The 16963-nt window shown below is 54.9% G+C and overlaps 1 protein-coding gene across 1 annotated transcript; it reads right to left on the reverse strand.

Annotated features, from left to right (window-relative positions):
* Positions 1-1951: 1951 nt before the first annotated feature.
* LOC104335383 (cholesterol 7-desaturase nvd) lies at positions 1952-15469 on the reverse strand. Its single transcript, XM_075439320.1, has 7 exons — positions 15166-15469; positions 10485-10673; positions 7770-7948; positions 5998-6123; positions 5612-5731; positions 3716-3892; positions 1952-2318 (listed from the first exon to the last, which is right to left on the reverse strand). Exons 1-7 carry the CDS (start codon positions 15467-15469, stop codon positions 2157-2159), a joined length of 1257 nt encoding a protein of 418 aa, XP_075295435.1. The 3' UTR covers positions 1952-2156.
* Between the last annotated feature and the right edge of the window lie 1494 nt (positions 15470-16963).

The raw sequence follows: 16963 nt of genomic DNA on the forward strand, positions 1-16963 counted from the left end.
AAGTTAATTTAACTCGCCACCTCTAATCTGATCTTCCACAATTTGCCTTCCTTGGACTTCTGTTCATCCTGAGGTTCTGTACGTGGGAACACAGCAGGGAGCGGGGAGCAGCAGCCCAGGTGTGTTGCAAGACCTCTCTACTCATGGGTGGGTGTGGGCATGTGGTGGCCACATGCCCCTGTGAACGTGTGGGTGAACATCTTGACCCACACCCTGTAACGTAACAGCACTGTCCTGGTAGCTGCAATTTGCGCCTCTCGCTGCTTCTCCACCACCTGTCACCAGGAAAGCGACTGCTCCCGAAGGAATGGGGTGCTGGAGCCAAGGGGGGTCACACCACCCCCGAGCGGGATGGGCACAGAGGTCATGGCCAGGCTCAACCAAGAGTCCAGATCATCAGGCAAGTTTATGGTGATGAGGCGGGTCTGAGGTCAAGCTGGGAACTCAGTCTGCAGCTCGGGGTTGGGGTCTGATGAGGGTATCCAGGGTCAGACACAGCCCAGCGGTTGCTGGGCAGGTCCACAGTGATGGGCAGGGTGGAGGTCAAGCTGGGAACTCGGTCTGTGGTCAGCCTTCAGATCAGCCAGGTGTGGGCATGTCTGGAGATGTCCTACAGCTTAGCTCAGGACAGGGCCTGAAGGTCCAGAGCTGAGCTGAAATGGGGCTCCTGGGCCATGGGCAGGACATGGGTGAAAGCCAGGTGAGGCTGGCCAGGGCCGTGAAGGTCCCTGAGCGTCTCAGGCCGTTGAGTTGGGCAATGCTTCTTGTCCAAGCTCCTGTGATCTCCTCAAGTTCTGTGCTGGGGATTCCCTGTGGCTGCTGAAGCAGGACAGCATGGGCCAGCTGCAGAATCACTTCTCCCATGAAAGAACACCCCACAAAACAGCGAAGAACAACAAACCGTGAACATGAGACCAGTTTTAAAAAAAAATTTAATAGTTAAATATTGACAGTGCAATAGTGAGATGCGAACAGCAAAGGCACAGCTTGCGCGTGGTTATCTGAGCTGCTGCCAGGGCGGGCGATGGACTCTGCTGGCAGAGGGCTACATGGTTCCTGCTCCTGGTTCTGCTCACTGGTTGATGGTGAAGGAGGAACCAGAGGCCTCAGCAAAGTGCAGAATTCACAAGCGCGCGGTGCGTGAGAGCAGCAGCTACCAGCCGCCTTGGAGAGCTCCTGGGTTTGAGCACTTGCTCGTGCTGGCTCTTGGCACAGGGTGCCTGCCGGAGTCCTGCTGACCGCACAAGGCAGGCCCTGCCTCTGGGGATTACAGGTTCCTCCAGAGTGTGCGCCAAGGTAGAATTTAGCCCTTATAATACAGAGTATGTAGGCACAAAGCACAGGAGCATCTAGACCAGTTTTTGTCAGATTTATAGCCTAGTCTCCAGGTGTTAGCGTCATTTCTGATCCCAGTAAGGGTACCTATGGTCTTACCATGAGACATGAATTTTGACAGCCAACCGTGCTGGAATCCAGGGACTACCGAAACAGGATCTTATTCACACCCTTGACCTGCAGAGTTGTTGTCAGTCCAAGTAATTTGATCACCAGGATAGTCCCTCTGCTTCCCAAGTAGCTGCTTCATGGGGAATTGGCTCATGCAAGAGCTCAGTAGGCTGAAGGAAGCCCACAGGGATGGTAAGAACATGGTGGGCAGCTAAAACCCAAGCTGTCCTGCCTGCTGCCAGAGAGAAGGAAGAGGGCACGAGTCTGTGAGCTTTGCAGTCACACCTCTGATGCCATGCAGACATCAGCCAAGGCTTCCCTGGAGAGCTGAAGCTTGCCCCAGCCAAGGTGACGGTACAGAAGCAACAGCAGGAATGGCTGAGAGGGGCAATAAAAGGCCACATGGAAAGCTTTTCGTATAACTACTCAAAGTGATAGCAGCAGTGAGAGACAAGGGCACTTAAAATGCAGTTCTGGCAAGCTTAACTTCACACTGAGCTCACACGTTGCAGCACAGGTACAAAAGCAAGCACGTTACACACTTTGAGCTTTGGTGCCCTGAACACGGAAGGTAAGCAAGGACCTCCAGGACTCAGGCTCTGCTCCTTGTGGTGGTGCCAATATTTATTATATTGACCAGGCCTGCCTAGCACCATGGGCAGGAGCCACCTGAGAGCCTCTGGCCACCTTCTGCACGGACAGCGAGGTCCTCACCAGTCCAAGCCCTCCTTCCGTGCCGGGAGCCGCGTGCTCTTCTCACTGTAGAACTGCGCGTACCAGCGCCGGTGCTTCTGGATGCTGGAGTCCTCCCTGACCAGCAGCGGCTTGGGCAGATACTGCTTGTTGTTCCAGATGGTTATATCGCGCTCAAACTGAGGGGAGAAGCATGGTCCCGTTCAGGTGGGGAAGCTGAACCAGCCATTTTGTGCGAGCTACCTGCACACGAGGTTTATTTTCTAGTCAGCGTGGGACTGCTCGGGCTGTTTGTAACTTGGAACGCTACAGCGCTGTCTGCAGTTAGCAGACGTTTCACCCTTTGTGTCTCCCAAACAAGAAGGCGCCTTCCTCTTAGACTGTCCCAGGAGATACTGGAACAGAAATGGATGTTGTGTAGGTAGGAGCTGCTGCACCTGAGATTTTGGATTCGTTGGGTAGCTCCAGCCAAGCAACACATTAGAAATTAAACATCTGCATCTGAAACTCTGCTCAGACACACACGCAGTGAGATTTATGGAGTTTTCCATTGTGAAGAAGTCTCTGCAGAAATGAGTGCTGCTCATTCACGTTAGTAAGATGCAAAATATTAAGTCAGCATTATACAATACGAGCTAGCACAGCTAAGTTGGATTTGGGGTAGCTTTTTGGCATCTGAAAAAAATCATCTTTTGGCAATTTTTACTGTAGTGCCAGTGAAACCCTCTCTGGTCAGACCAAACAGTTTCCTGGCTTTAACCCCTGGCAGAAGGGAATGGCGTGAACTCTTCTGCCTGCTGGAAAGGGAGCTACAGGGATGATGGAGTCAGATTTTTCTTGGTAATTCCAGCTGGTATAGCAAGGAGAAACAGCTACAGATTGCAGGTTAAGAAGTTCAAAATGGACATTAAAAATAAAAAATAACAATATGGGTAGAGTAATAGTGGAATGCGTCACCCAGGGAGTTGGAGAGATGGGGGTGTTCTCCAAAGGAGGAGGCCTTCAAGGCCGTGCTTGACCTGAATTTGGCAATAGTCTTGCCCCCAGCTGGGACACTTAACTGGAGACCTCCAGAGGGACCTTCCACCACTCCCATGAATCCCTGTGGTAAGGACCTGGAAAACCTGTCAGGAGGGGCGAGAGTTGCCAAATCTCATGAAAATTTAACAGCAGGAGGATGTCTTGGTGCAGTTCTCACTGAAGTAGATAGGATGGTCACTAACCTGGGATGCTGGAAATTGGGATGCAGTTATTAGTTCTCTGAAAGACTTCCTGCAGCTTGGAAGAGGTTGCCTCATCCTTGTGCCTCAGTTCCCCTCCACAGGGGAGGAATAGCACCTCTCTGCCATCATCAACTGATGCGCCACTGCAGGGACCCTCTTTACTAAACCTCCAGTTTAGTTCTTTGGGCTACTGAAACTGCAAGACCGTGCCAAGCACTGGAAAGATCTTGCCCATGCGTGCTTTGCTCCCATGTATATCTGAGCCCACATGGGCAACTGCTCTTCCTCCTCACACCTCCTAGCCACCAAGCTCCAGGGGACCACCTTTGGCAGCTCTTCTTCACAGGCCTTACCTGTATGCACTCTGCCCTCAGGATGAACTTGGGGATTATGGCCGGCACGTTCTTCTGGTAGTAGATTTTGTGGACAACGTTCTGCAGGAGAGGCTCCAGCGGAGTCACCGTCTGCAGGATGATCCCATGGCCCAGGAAAGCATGTTCAAAGATCAGGAAAACCAGCCCTGGCCCCACCTGCAGAGCAACAGAGCACCCTCAGAGAACAGTCCCCGGCGGCCCAGCCCTCTGGTACAGCAACTGCCACAGCTTGAGACCTCCTTGAGATGTCTCCTGGACTGTGCTCAAGCTCCCCCTTACTCTGTCTTTCATCAGCTATTAGGCACAAAGTGAAGCTACGCCTCAGGGCCATGGGTCATGGTGGCCAACTGTTCATGTGCCCCAGGCTGGGGGAAACCCAGCAGAGCTGGGCAGCCTGTACTGGGCTGGGGCATTCACAGAGGTGTCAGGGCTGGATGGCTTTGCTGTGGGCCTACAGGAATTCACAAGGGTTTACAGAGCTCCACTGGTCCCAAAAAGTTTAAAAATCTAATCTTCTAGGAAACGCTTCCATGTTTCGCTTGGTCTTGTTGTTCGTCCCTGAATTACCTTCAGGTCACCAACAGCCTTGCTGGGTTGTGGACACCAGTCCTGGGCTCTGATCTCCGCAGCAGCAACTGCAGCACAGTATGGAGGTACTACAGCATCCCTGCGCTGCTCTGGCTTTCTCCTGCGCAGCCAGAACAGCCACATCATTAGGTTTTAGCTGAAATCAGGTTCAGCCTTTTCTCTTGCATGAGACGAAGTGCTCGTTCTCGGCTCTTAGCCGTGCACCCGGACACACGGAGGCATGGTCACGCACTTGGTTCTCTGAAGCAGTGCAGACATTGCTGGGGTTTTTGGCTACTTTATTTACTACTCCTTTAATGTTTGTTTGGGTACAAACTCTTTGTAACGTTATTTTAAGGCCTTTTATCTCCTGTTTGATAGCAGATCTAAGAATTGAACGGAGATACAGCCACCATCCACTTTGTGATAATTCGCTAATTACACCGAGGTCTGTCCCTTTCCACAGTTTTGTGTCGTGACTTGTTTTCCATTGATCTGAATTTGTGATATGGCAACAGGTCAAAACCAAAGTTACTGGTTTTATCAGGCAAGCTTAGCATTTAATCAAATAAAAATAACCCACAACCAAAAATGAAAGTGAGACTATCTAGTTCCCATTGATTCATGTTCAGTGGCATTATTTCTCTTTTCCTATAATTCTTTATCAATTTCTGTCAGCTATTTTATTGTCTCATTCAGGGCCCCAAGACACACTGTGTCTGGTTTTTTGGAAGTGAAGAGGGGAGAGAGAGAGGTGTGGTTAATAGGCATGTTTCCAAAACAAAAACCAAAAGGAGAAGAAAGGAAGAAAATCAGAAAATGAGTGAACTTTCAATTGCAGAAGGAGCTTTTGGCATTAGTATGAATTTATTTCTTCAGCGTAAATGTTCGTAAACTGACGAATCTTTGTGCTTTCCAGAAAGTCGCCTGAAAAACCCTGTGTTTTTTGGATCTCGCAGATCAACACCCTCGGCATGTTCCTTACTGCACCTCGCGTGCTCGCTGCGCCTTTCCCGGGCCCGTTCGCCTCAGCCTGGAAAAGTTGGCACTTCTGCGCCGTGACAGCGCGGTGCGAAGGGCCCTTGGGATTGTCACCACTGGGTGCTCAGGTACTACCTATTCATTTTTTTTTCCATTCTTTTGCGGGCACAGCAGTCCTGAGGAACGCTCCCTTTTCTTCGCGCTGCCCAGCCCCAGAGCAGCCCGTGTGGCTGACGCGCTCGGCGGGATGGGCAGGGGCTCGCTCAGCCTCTCGGGTGACAGAACCTTTCAGCTCAGGGTGCTGGTGGTCACCGGTGCGGGACATACCTGCCTGGCTGAAACCGTCAAGTCCATCAAGGAGAGGTGTTTCCCGAAGATGGTCGCGGTGTGTTGAACCAGCAGCCGGGAGCAGTGCTCGTCGGGCTCCGGCTCCGGCCGCCACTCAGCCTGGGGGGATGGAGAAGGGTTGGCTCAGTCCAAGAGGTGGAGAGTACAGACGGAGTGGAGGTAGCAGCGAGGTGGTGAGGACCATCTAGGGATGAGCGCAGATGAGGGAGTGCAGCTAAAGCCCTCAGAGACACAGAAAGACTGGACCTGCGGGTGGAGGGATGCGGCAGAGGGGATGAGGTGGGACTGATGCTTTGAGGCAGAAAGGGGACCTGGTCTGAAAGACTTCGACCTCCTCACAGCTAAGAGGGGAGCTAGGGTCTTACCTTCCAGATGTGCTTCATAAAATCCCACAGCTTGGACCTTGTGTATTGGAGATCGGATCCGCCCAGGATAGCCGGTCCGTGGAGAAAAGCCAAGTGAGCCGTGTCGGCCGCATTCTCGGGGATTTCCTGCCATCGGGGAACAGTTTGCGGTTGGCAAGAGCTGCCTTGGGTGCGAGCTGCCCGCACTTCAGCGCAGCGTTGCGATGGCACCAGCGTGGCTGCAGCACAGCCCGGGGCACCTCGCTCCGAGCACCGCAGGGACGCTCCCGGGTGCCTGACGCAGCAGAGGCAACCGAGTGAGCCCAGGAAGCGGCCTCAGCACGGACTGACCTGGGGCTGCTTCTGCACTAGGGAATAGGAATAATTTTAAGCAGAAAATTTAGCATTCGCTTTGAGCTCAAACAAGCCTACGCATGTTAACTTCTGCAGCGGTACAAGCTGGGACTCCAAGTCAGTCCTCGCTTTGGCCCTGTAGTAATTGTAAGGGAGAAAGCATTTTTGTGTTTGTGCTCCCAGACTAGATTTCATGTATTTTAAAACTCTTATACCCCACCAGCCTGCCTGCAGTATGTCACTTTTCTGAGAAGATTTATCTGCTTTATTTCTCAAACACGCCAGTTTTCTACCAGCTTGGCAAGTAGCACAGGCAGCCCCAGTATAGACCAGTGCACAGTGGCTTGCACTGAAAAGTAAAAATAAATGTTACTATCCCATTAATCTCTCAAATTCTCCCTGCCTGTCACAACTCCTCTGCACGCTCCCAGAGCTGCATCTCCTGTGTCTCATGCACCTTCTTAATAATTCTTCCTTTCTTCCTAACCCACCCACCTAAGCCGTGGTTTAGTCAGCAGGCAGGCGCTGCCTTTGGAGGGAAGCGCGCTACAGGTGACGGCTCATTTTTGTCACGGATTTTTACAAATAGAACTGTTCTGCTCAGTGGCAAGTATGTAAAAAAATCTCCCAAGGCCCAAAATCCCAAGGGACTGCCGGTTTTCAAAGCTGCTGCCGCCTGCCGTCGCTCTCCCGGAGCAGCCTCCGTCCACGGCTGCCCCCGGCTCCCCCCGAGGAGCGCGGCCGGGATCCCTTCTGCTGAGTGCCGCAGAGCGGTGCCCCTTTTCCAGACTCATTCCCACGGAGAGGCGACGGAGGCAGCAGCCATTCTGTTCTCCTTGGCACGTTTGTCAGCATGTGATGGTGATTATGAAGATTAACAGCAAAATAACCGCGCGTTTCAATTTCGCTGATCGATGAGTTGAAAAGCCTCCTGACACTAAGTGCAGCAATCCTTAGAGAATCTTTTTTTTAAATTACATCAGTTATAAGTCAAAGTAAATTAACAGATTCCTTTTAAGTACGCGGAACATCTGCTGTCTACTGAAGAAGCCCGCGAGCTGTGTTTGGGGAACATATGCCGTGCTGTCGGTATACGGCGCAGGGATGTATTCCTAGGTCTGAGCTCTGCCAGCAGCAGTGATGACACTGGGCGCAGGCTGGGACTGGTTAACTGGGAGGAGGTGTCCCTGAATGGGTTAACTGGGAGGCAATGTGCCTGAACTGGACCACAGGAGAGGAGCCTATTTTCTCTGGAGATGTTCAAGACCCGCCTGGACAAGGTCCTGTGCAGCCTGCTCCGGGTGACCCTGCTTTGGCAGGGGGTTGGACTGGGTGATCCACAGAGGTCCCTTCCAACCCCTGCCATTCTGTGATTCTGTGATTCTGAGATTCTGTGAGCCAGGCGTGGACGTGCCCCACGGAGGGACCGGGCTGCCTACCTGGATGTGTGCGTCGACAAAGTGCTCCGTCTGCCCGCGGAACACCCACTCTTTGGTGGTGATCTCCCGCTGCTCGGGCACTGCCCACGTCGGACTGACCCCTTCGCAGTGGTACCAGACCAGCAGCATCCCGTTCACCTCGCACGACGGCCAGGTCCGGACCCTCGCAAAATCCGGCACTGCGGAGGACAGGAAGGATTTGGTTAAAAGCGGCGTGTCCAAGGCTGACCCTGGCGCTGAGGGTCACCTCGTCCTGAACCACAGCTCAGAGATCATCTTCATGGGCAATATTCAGCTGGCACAGACTCTCTGGTGATGCCTTTCCAGCTTTCAGGCTGCTGAAGAAGTTTTGAAGTTCGTAGAAGAGAGTTTGCTTAAATCAGTTTTATTTCAGTTGGGTGTCTGGCAGAAGCCTTTCAGGGAAGCAGCATGGCCGGCTGCTCTGCAACCTCTTCACTGCTCTTAAAACTGTTCCCATGAGTAAATGGCTTCTCCATCAATGGAGCCTCCCCATGTTCCTGTGAGCTAAATGATGATGCTTTTAGTTATAGATGTGCAGAGAGTAGAAGCCATCTCTACCACTCGAGTTCAAGTCATGCTCTGTTGCCACACTGCAGTATCATGTGCTGCTTTAAGAATATATCCGCACTCTTGCCAGTGAGATGAATTTAGGCGTTTGTATTTACCCAATTGTCAGAAAATGCAGCTTCTACCGGACTGGAAGGATTTTGCCTTCATTACTTGTTTTTCTAATTTGCAAACAAGCACAGAGGATAGCGCGTCCTTATTACCCAGCCTTGTACAGCCGTGTGGAAGGTGAAACAATAGGAGAAATTACATTTTCAGTCAATGAATATCAGAGGGGGCAGGAGGACACCTGTGCTGCGATTTCTGATTGAAAAAATCTGGTGCTTTGGGTGTGATGCAGCTCATTAAATTTTAGAGAGGGCTTCATCAGCCCCCACGCAGACATAGAATCGTAGAAGCATTTAGGTTGGAAAAGACCTTTAAGATCATGAAGTCCAACAATTAACCTAACGCTGCCAAGTCCATCACTAAACCGTGTCCCTAAGCGCCACACTCACGTGGCTTTTAAACACCTCCAGGGATGGGGACTCCACCACGGCCCTGAGCAGCCTGGTCCAGTGCTGGACAACCCTTTCAGTGAAGGAATTTTTCCTAATATCCAATCTAAACCTCCCCTGGTGTGCCAGGGCATTGCCTCTTGTCCTGTCGCTGGTTACTTGGGAGAAGAGACCAACCCCCGCCTCACTACCCCCTCCTGTCAGGGAGCTGCAGAGAGCGATGAGGTCGCCCCTTCAGCCTCCTCTTCTCCAGACTGAGCAGCCCCAGCTCCCTCAGCCGCTCCCCATAGGACTTGTTCTCCAGACCCTTCACCAGATCCATCTAGCACCAGGTTGGGTTCTGTGGCTCTCCTGCCCGGCTGCCCGTCCCCCGCAAGCCCAACGCCAGAGGAGCTGCCCATCCGAGCTCTCCAAAACACTTCTCCATCAAAGTGACCTGCATGAGTGCAGATGGCTTTTAAATCTGTTTAAATCAACCTGACCCATTTGGGCTGTATGGGACCTGCCTGCAGTTTTGTGCTTTTAGTTACTATGGGTAACGACGACTCCGAACACAGCCATTTCAGATGGAACAAGGCATCTTGGCAAGCATTTCCCTATGTCCAGAATATTCATTCAAATTTTGTGATGAAACACATCGCTGCTTATTACTTGGATCCAAATTTTCATTTGAATGCAGCTCCTGAGTGAGTATGGATGGGAAAAAAAATCCAGTATTAATCTTTTTTCTGAAAAAAAAAACCCACAAAAAAAAAAAGAAATTGCTGTTTGGTGAGATCTATAAATTGTTTATCTTAATACATATGGATGGAATATTTCTTCCACTTTGGGAAAAATAGTCTGTTTAGTAGAAAGACTGAGTTTTGCTTCTAATCAGTGTTTTTGTTGCTATCTCTATCAATCCCAACCAGAGAAAGTTGAAGTCGGGGAGAATAACTCAGAAGCACAAGCCAAAGCAAAACTCAAGTAAGTCTGTCTGCTGGTTTCAGCCACATTTAGCATTGGTGATTGAAACTAATTAGTGCAACCAGATCAGGTAATTGTTACATGTGAACTTTAAGTAAGATCCTCTTCCTACACAGTCAGCGCAAACCACGTCTAGATGGTAGGTGTATGGAAAGAGCTTTCCTGGATGCTAACCAAAAGTTCCCTTCGAGCCTTAAAAGGAGAAAAAATGGCCATGGAGAGATTATTCTGTCATGCTGATGCGACAGATGTAAGCACTGACGTGGTACGAGCTATCCCCACAGGGTACAGAAGCAGTCCTGAAACCCAGCAGCTCCTCGGGATCCATCGCTGCTGGTGCGATGGATGACTCAGAGTTGAAAAGCTTCTTTTATACCCTGCTTGCTGAACACAGGAGTTGTAGGACTATCAAAAGCAAGAAGCGTGGTTGTTTAATGAGACTGAAGTCCCAGTTATCATCTAATGTAGGAAAGGGCACTGGAACGTCATGCCCCAACGTGGACAACCCAGGAGGAGAGGTAGGGCCCTGCATGAAAGAGGGGAGTAGGATGGAGGGTCAATTACTATAAGGACCACTTTTCCTTAATGAAGCAGCTTTTCAGGAGAACATGCAGGGCGCTGCCATTGCTGCAGGTGCTTGCTGTGGCTCTGGGGGAAACCTCACCTTTCTCAGCGTATGGGATGCTGGTGCATTTTCCATCTTCTCCTCGAAACCGCCAGCCGTGAAAGGGGCATTCGATGCAACCGCCCACGACGCGCCCGCCGGCGGCGAGGTCCGCCCCGAGGTGAGGGCAGTAAGCGTCGACCACGTAGGCCTGGCCGTCCTGGGTGCGAAACGCAGCGAGATGTTCTCCTGCAGAAGGATGAGGTTATGAGGGTGTGAGAACATCACCCCCACGTGAGGGGGTCAGGCGAGACGTGCGTGGCTCGGCCCCTTCTGAACGGGCAGCACCGACGGGCGCTTCTACTCAATGCTGCAGACGCCTGCCTATGCAAAGACATGCAGAAATATCCTGCTAAAAATTAATATCGGAGTTTTTCTTTCCTTTCTAGTGGCAGGGCAGAAATAGGTTGCTCCGGAGAAGGTGTTTAACCAGGAGATGGCACCCGGCCGCTGCGGGAGCTGCGGGCAGGGGAGAGCGGGCAGGCAGCGGGCAGCGGGCATTGCTGACCCCAAAAAGGGCCGTGCACAACGGGGATGGCAGCTGCTGCGGCAGATTCCCGGGGCACGGTGGCTGTCGACTTGCTGCCTGGGTTTTAGGCAGCCCAGGAACGGCCGTGCTGAAGGGCATCGCCTTGCTCCAGGCAGGGCAAGCGTAATTTCTCCTGGTTGTCGCTAAACGCTCAAGGCTTTAACCCTCAGCCCTGGTGTTCAAGGAACCTGTTTCAGCTGAAATATTCACAGAAAAGTATAAAGATTTAGGATGCTTCTGCTGCTAAGGGAGGGATCCACACAGAGCAGAGCCATCACCGCGCTTATACACAACTCTGTTCCCGTCGCTGTGCCTGAGAGGTCTCCAGCACAGAGCACGGGCTCACACGCTTCAGGAATCTCCAGTAACGGTAGCTGGAAGGAGAAGCCCTTCGCCTCTTCGCTCCTGAACTCCAAGAGCCATCTGCGCCGCAGCTCGGCAGCGGGTGCCTTCCCCGGGCAGGGACGGCTGGGTGCTGTGAGCCGGAGCCGGCAGCTCCTTGGCAAGGGGAGGTTTCTGGCCAAGCAAAGGGAAGCGCCGGACACTGGTCCGCTCCGCGCTGTTCTCCATCGCTGGGCCCGATTCCCTGCGCTCCCTGCAGCAAGGTGAGGTCTGCCCTGCTGGGGTCTGTCCCTGCTCAGTTCTGGGATCGCCCTCTTCCTCCCCATCCCCAGCGTAGCGTCACGCTGGCTGAGCAAGGAACTATAAAAACAGAGAGGCAGGGAGTAGCTGGGCTATAGCCATGGCTATATATTCGTATGTATCTATATATACACATATATGTATACACACACATATATACACACATACATATATACACACACACACACACATATATATATATGTACATATATATATAGTTGATGGCACGGCTCCGCGCGGCTGGGTGAGGCAGCCGCGGCCGGAGGGCATGCTGCAGCATTATCCCAATAAATGCTCTTTCCGGAGGGACTGAATCGCTGCCAGGTGTTTTCCTGCCCTGTAACAGAGCTGCTCCGAGGGTGCTGCGGCACCGCAGCCCTGCCAGCACCCGCAGCCCTGCCAGCACCCGCGGAGGAGAGGGGCTGCGCATTGAGGACCCGGCCGGCAAGCACAGCCAGAGCTGCCTTGGCGTGCGCTCCAGCCGTGCCCTGGTTGGAGGGGGATGCAGCTGGTCTGGCAGCGGCTGCTCTCAGGAGCGCTCAGAACCTCTTCCTACGGCTGTGGCCACGGAGCTAAAGGCCAGGTCCTCTCTTCCGTACTGCGCTTCAGGTTATGCGTGGATGCAGGCAGTTTTCATCACCTCCTGAAATCTGATCGTTACAGCGGTTGCTGTAACTTCAAGCTCAACTGGTGAGCTAAGACCAAACCAAACTTTGGGAGCCAGGCTCTGTCCTTATTTTCCCAGACAGCCACGCTGATGACAGGTGACACAGCGTGAGCTATCCAACTCAGAACCACTTTCCTTGATTGATGTTTCATGGTCTGGGCAAAGAAAATGAAACCCTGCCAATTTTCCCAGCCCTTGAGCCTAGGGAAGATGATTTCTGATCACAGAATCACAGATTCACAGAATCACAGGATGTTCGGGGTTGGCAGGGCCCTCTGGGGATCCCCCACTCAACCCCCTGCCCAAGCAGGGTCACCCAGAGCAGGCTGCACAGCACCGCGTCCAGGCGGGGCTGGAATATCTCCAGAGAAGGAGACTCCACAGCCTCCCTGGGCAGCCTGGGCCAGGGCTCCGTCACCCTCAGAGGGAAGAAGTTCTTCCTCAGGTTCAGCTGGAGCTTCCTCTGCTGCAGTTTGTGCCCGTTGCCCCTTGTCCTGTCGCTGGGCACCACTGGAAAGAGTCTGGTCCCTCCCTCCTTACGCAGGCACCTGGCTCTGGAGTCCCTGCAGTCTTTCCAGAAGGCTCTGACACATCTGCTGGCAGCAGGCAAAGGGGAGTGGAGGCAGGGGAGGTGCAGGTGTCTCCCCCTGCCCCAGGTACCAGGGGGCTCATGCTGAAGCATCAGCGGTTACTGCTCTCTCTGACTTGCCGCTCTGCCTGACCTGAGGTTCCGGGCAAAAGCGGGGAAGCAGGGGAAGGGTTTCTGCCTGTCGCTGGAGGTGCTGCAGGAGCAGCCACAGTGTGGGGACACGGAGGAGGAGCAGTGTTGGAAGGGTCAGAGCAGAGCACTTGGAGCTTGGGCTGTCCCAGCCACGTGCCCAAAGGAGCAGCCCTGCAGCCTGGTGCTTCGCCCACCAAATTTTAAGACAGTTTTACTCCAAGAAGGTCCCACCTCTAGAGCTCTCCTTCATACTCACAGTCTGGAGCTCTTCTGCCTCGAAAATGTGAGGAAATGCCCACGGCCAACCCTTGCTAGGCTGTCTGAAAAGCTCACCACCTTGCCTCCGGAGCGAGGCTGCGTTTCCAGGCTGTCCTCAGAGACTCCAAAACAAACTGGGCACCCACAGACCTGGAGGGTACAGGTTGTTTAACTGCCTTGTTTCCTGACCTTCCTGGCACTGGTACGCTACTGTCACTCTGCCACTAGAAGTGATTTCACCTGCACATTTCAGCCAGGCCCAGAGGACTGGGTGCCAGGAACCAGGCTTTGGGCAGACAACCAAGGGACTCATAGATAGGTCGGTGGGGGCTCTCCGGGATGTGTAATATTGAATTGAATAGGTCCCAATACACAAAAAACCCCGCAGACCTGAATAACTTCACAGGAGAGGATGGCTCTTGAAAACAGAAACCCCCCACACTTTCACCACTGAATCTGAGGCATTTCAATGCAGATACAAGCTTTCTGATGAGGAAGGCACCAGCCCAAGCCCAAAACCATCCTGAAGATGCCAGGACCCTGGACAAGCACAGCACCCCGCTGGATGTGTCTGTGAGGCCCCATCCCAATCTCCCCACAGTATGGGGAGCTGCAGGCAGCAATGCCTGGAAGGAGATCCCAGGCAGCGAGATGCTCCCCTGTCCCAGCAAGCAGCCCAGGCAGGGCTGCCCTGCAGCCTCGCGAGGAGCCCAGTGCCCCAGCAGGGATACGCAGTGCCCGTGCAGAATCCCAGGCTGTGACACCCTCGGCGCCCTGTGTGGGTGCTGGCTGGGGTGCCCTGAAAGGAAAGCCTGGGCAGGGCTGTCCCAGTGCTGCAACGGAGCCCAGGCAGGGATGTCCTGGCAGGGATGCCCCGCACGCTGGCAGGGAGCCCGTGCAGGGGCACTGCAGTGCCCCAGCATGGCTGCGGGTTTGGACACCCCAGTGCCCTAGCAGGACGCTCAGGCAGGGGTGCTCCTGTGCCCTGGTGAGGACATCCATGTGAGGATGTCCCATGCCTCCGTGGGAATGCCCGGGCAGGGACGTCTCTATGCCTCAGCAGGAATGCCTGGGCAGGGACACCCTGTTTCCCTGGGAGGAATGCCATTTGGGATTCCCCAGTGCCCCGGCGGGATGCCCAGGCAGGGACTCCCTATTTCCCTGGGAGGGATGTTGTCTGGATTCCCCAGTGCTCTGGTGACGATGCCCGGGCAGGGATTCCCTGGTGCCCTGGCAGGAATGCCAGGCTGGGATGTCCCATTCCCCGGCAGGGACACCCTGTTTTTTTGGCAAGGATGCCATCTGGATTCCCGGGTTCCCCAGCAAGGATGCCGTCTGGGATTCCCTGGTGCTCTGGCGGGGGTGCCCGGGCGGGGGTGCCCCGGTTGGGATGTCCAATTCCCCAGCAGGGATCTCGGGGCAGGGAAGCCCTGTTTCCCTGGAAAGGATGCCGTTTGGGATTCCCTGGTGGTCTGGCGGGGATATCTGGGCAGGGATACCCGGTAGGGATGTCCCTGTGCCCCAGCACTAATGCCCGGGCAGGGATGTCCCTGTTTCTCTGGGAGGGATGCCGTCTGGATTCCCTGGTGGCCCAGCAAAGACGCCCTGTTTCCCTGGGCAGGATGCCGTCTGGGATTCCCTGGTGCTCTGGCGGGGGTGTCCGGGCAGGGATACCCCGGTAGGGATGTCCCCGTGCCCCAGCAGGAATGCCCGGACAGGGACGCCCTGTTTCCCTGGGAGGGGTGCCGCCTGGACTCCCCGGTGCCCCGGGGGGTGCCCGGGCAGGGACGCCCTGCCCACCGCCCGGGACCCGGACCCTCCCGTGCGCGGTGGCCGCGGCGGGGGTCGGGGGACCGGCACTCACCGAGCAGGGCGAGGCTGCGGACGGCGCCGCGGGGCAGCTGCGCGGAGTCGAGCAGGCGGTACCAGCCGTTGGGGTAGGCGGGCGGCAGGGCCCCGGGGCGGCGGGGGCGGCGGGCGGCCCGCCGGGGGCTCAGCCCGGGGGTCGGCAGGTAGCCCACCTGCCCGGGGCCGCGCCGCAGAACCAGCGGCCGGGAGCAGCCCAGCAGCAGGGCGAGGAGGAGGAAGAAGAAGAGGAGGAGGAAGAGCAGCCCCCCGCACCCCGGCCCAGCAGCCAGCAGCCCCGCACCGCACCACCCGCTCCCCATAGCGCGGGCGGCCCTGCCGCCCCCCCCCTCACCCTTATAGCGCGGCCGGCCCCGCCCCGGGAGCGCGGCGTGGGCGGGGGGGGACGGGACTCCCCGGCGCGGGGACCCCCCCGCACCCCCGGCTGCCTCCCGGGCTGCGGCGGTGGGGGCGGGCGGAGCCCCCCTGCTCGGCCCCGGGGGGCTGCGAGCCGGCTCAGCACCCGGGGCTGGGGGGCGAGGGCCGGGGGCGGGGAGGGGTACTGCCTGGGAAAGGGGGGGCAAATGGCTGGGGGGACAACCGCAGCCGGCTGCCAGCTCGGGGTGACGGAGCGGGGGGGGGGCCGGGGGCTGCTCCAAGGCACAGAGCAAAGCGGCAACGCGCGCAAGGCGCAGCGAGGGGAACTCCACTTGCACGCAAAGGGAAAAAGGAAAAAGAGTGATCTGGAATCCAGAAGAGACGGCAATGAGATCAGTGAATACCCCAGCGCCCTGCTGGGCTGCTGCTCTGGGCTTAGGAACCTGGCGCTGGGGCTGGCTGCGACACTGGGCACCCGACGGGACCCCGAGAGGTCCCTCGGAGTTCAAGAGCAGCTCGGAGAGGTGCCAGCGCGGAAAACAGGGGTAACGGGGGACTTGGATCCCCAGGGCTGGGCGATTTGGGCATGCCAGCTGGCTGGGGAAGTGAGACAGAGAAGTAACGCTTGATGTAGTCCAACAAAGACTTGCACAGGTTGAAGAGGTGACTGCAGAAAAGCCACTGCCATGCAGATATCGTTAGAGATTCCTGGGAGAAGCGGCGACCCAAAATATCCACCCTAGTACCAGCTGGAAAGGGAAAAGCAGAGAGCAATGGAGCACTGGCTGCAGCAAAAGGAGCAACTAAAGGGCTAAATTCAGACAAGGTGAATTGCTTGAAGGCCCCCCATGAAAGGTTCAGGTAAATATATATATGACCTGTTGAAGACCTGTTGGAAACCTGTTCTAGGAGAAGAATGCCAGTGCAGTTACACAGGAGATTGAACACAACCGTTGGAAGTAAACAGAGGTCCCTCAGAGAGGGACGGGCTGCCAGTCCTGTCTGCACCGGGAAAAGGAAGAAGGCAGCAACTCTGGCAAGAAGGATGAAGTGAAAATAAGGCAGGTCAGAGAGGGGTTTTCAAGAGTGACTTACTGAGGGCATAAAAGCACACAATAAACACCTTCATTGCACAAAACCAGAGACTTGACAGGTGGTTTGGGGACCAGCAGACCAACGAGTCTCAGTACTGTGCTGGGCAAATCCACGAGATGCTGCAGCGAAGGGGCTGAGAGACACAGGAGCGAACGTGCTCGGTTGGGGAAGAGTCAGCACCCTGCACCCTGTTTGCACGGAGAAGTTGCATCTCACGAACAGACCTGAGCCGTCAGCAAACAAGCGAACAAGTTCATACTTGGTTCACTTCGCTCTTCAAGACACTTCCTCTACTGTATGTTGCAAGAGGACCTTGAATAATCCTGAAATAGCAGGGGAACCTC

This window comes from Opisthocomus hoazin, chromosome 19 (genome assembly GCF_030867145.1).
Source record: "Opisthocomus hoazin isolate bOpiHoa1 chromosome 19, bOpiHoa1.hap1, whole genome shotgun sequence".
Classification (NCBI taxonomy): Eukaryota; Metazoa; Chordata; class Aves; order Opisthocomiformes; family Opisthocomidae; genus Opisthocomus; species Opisthocomus hoazin.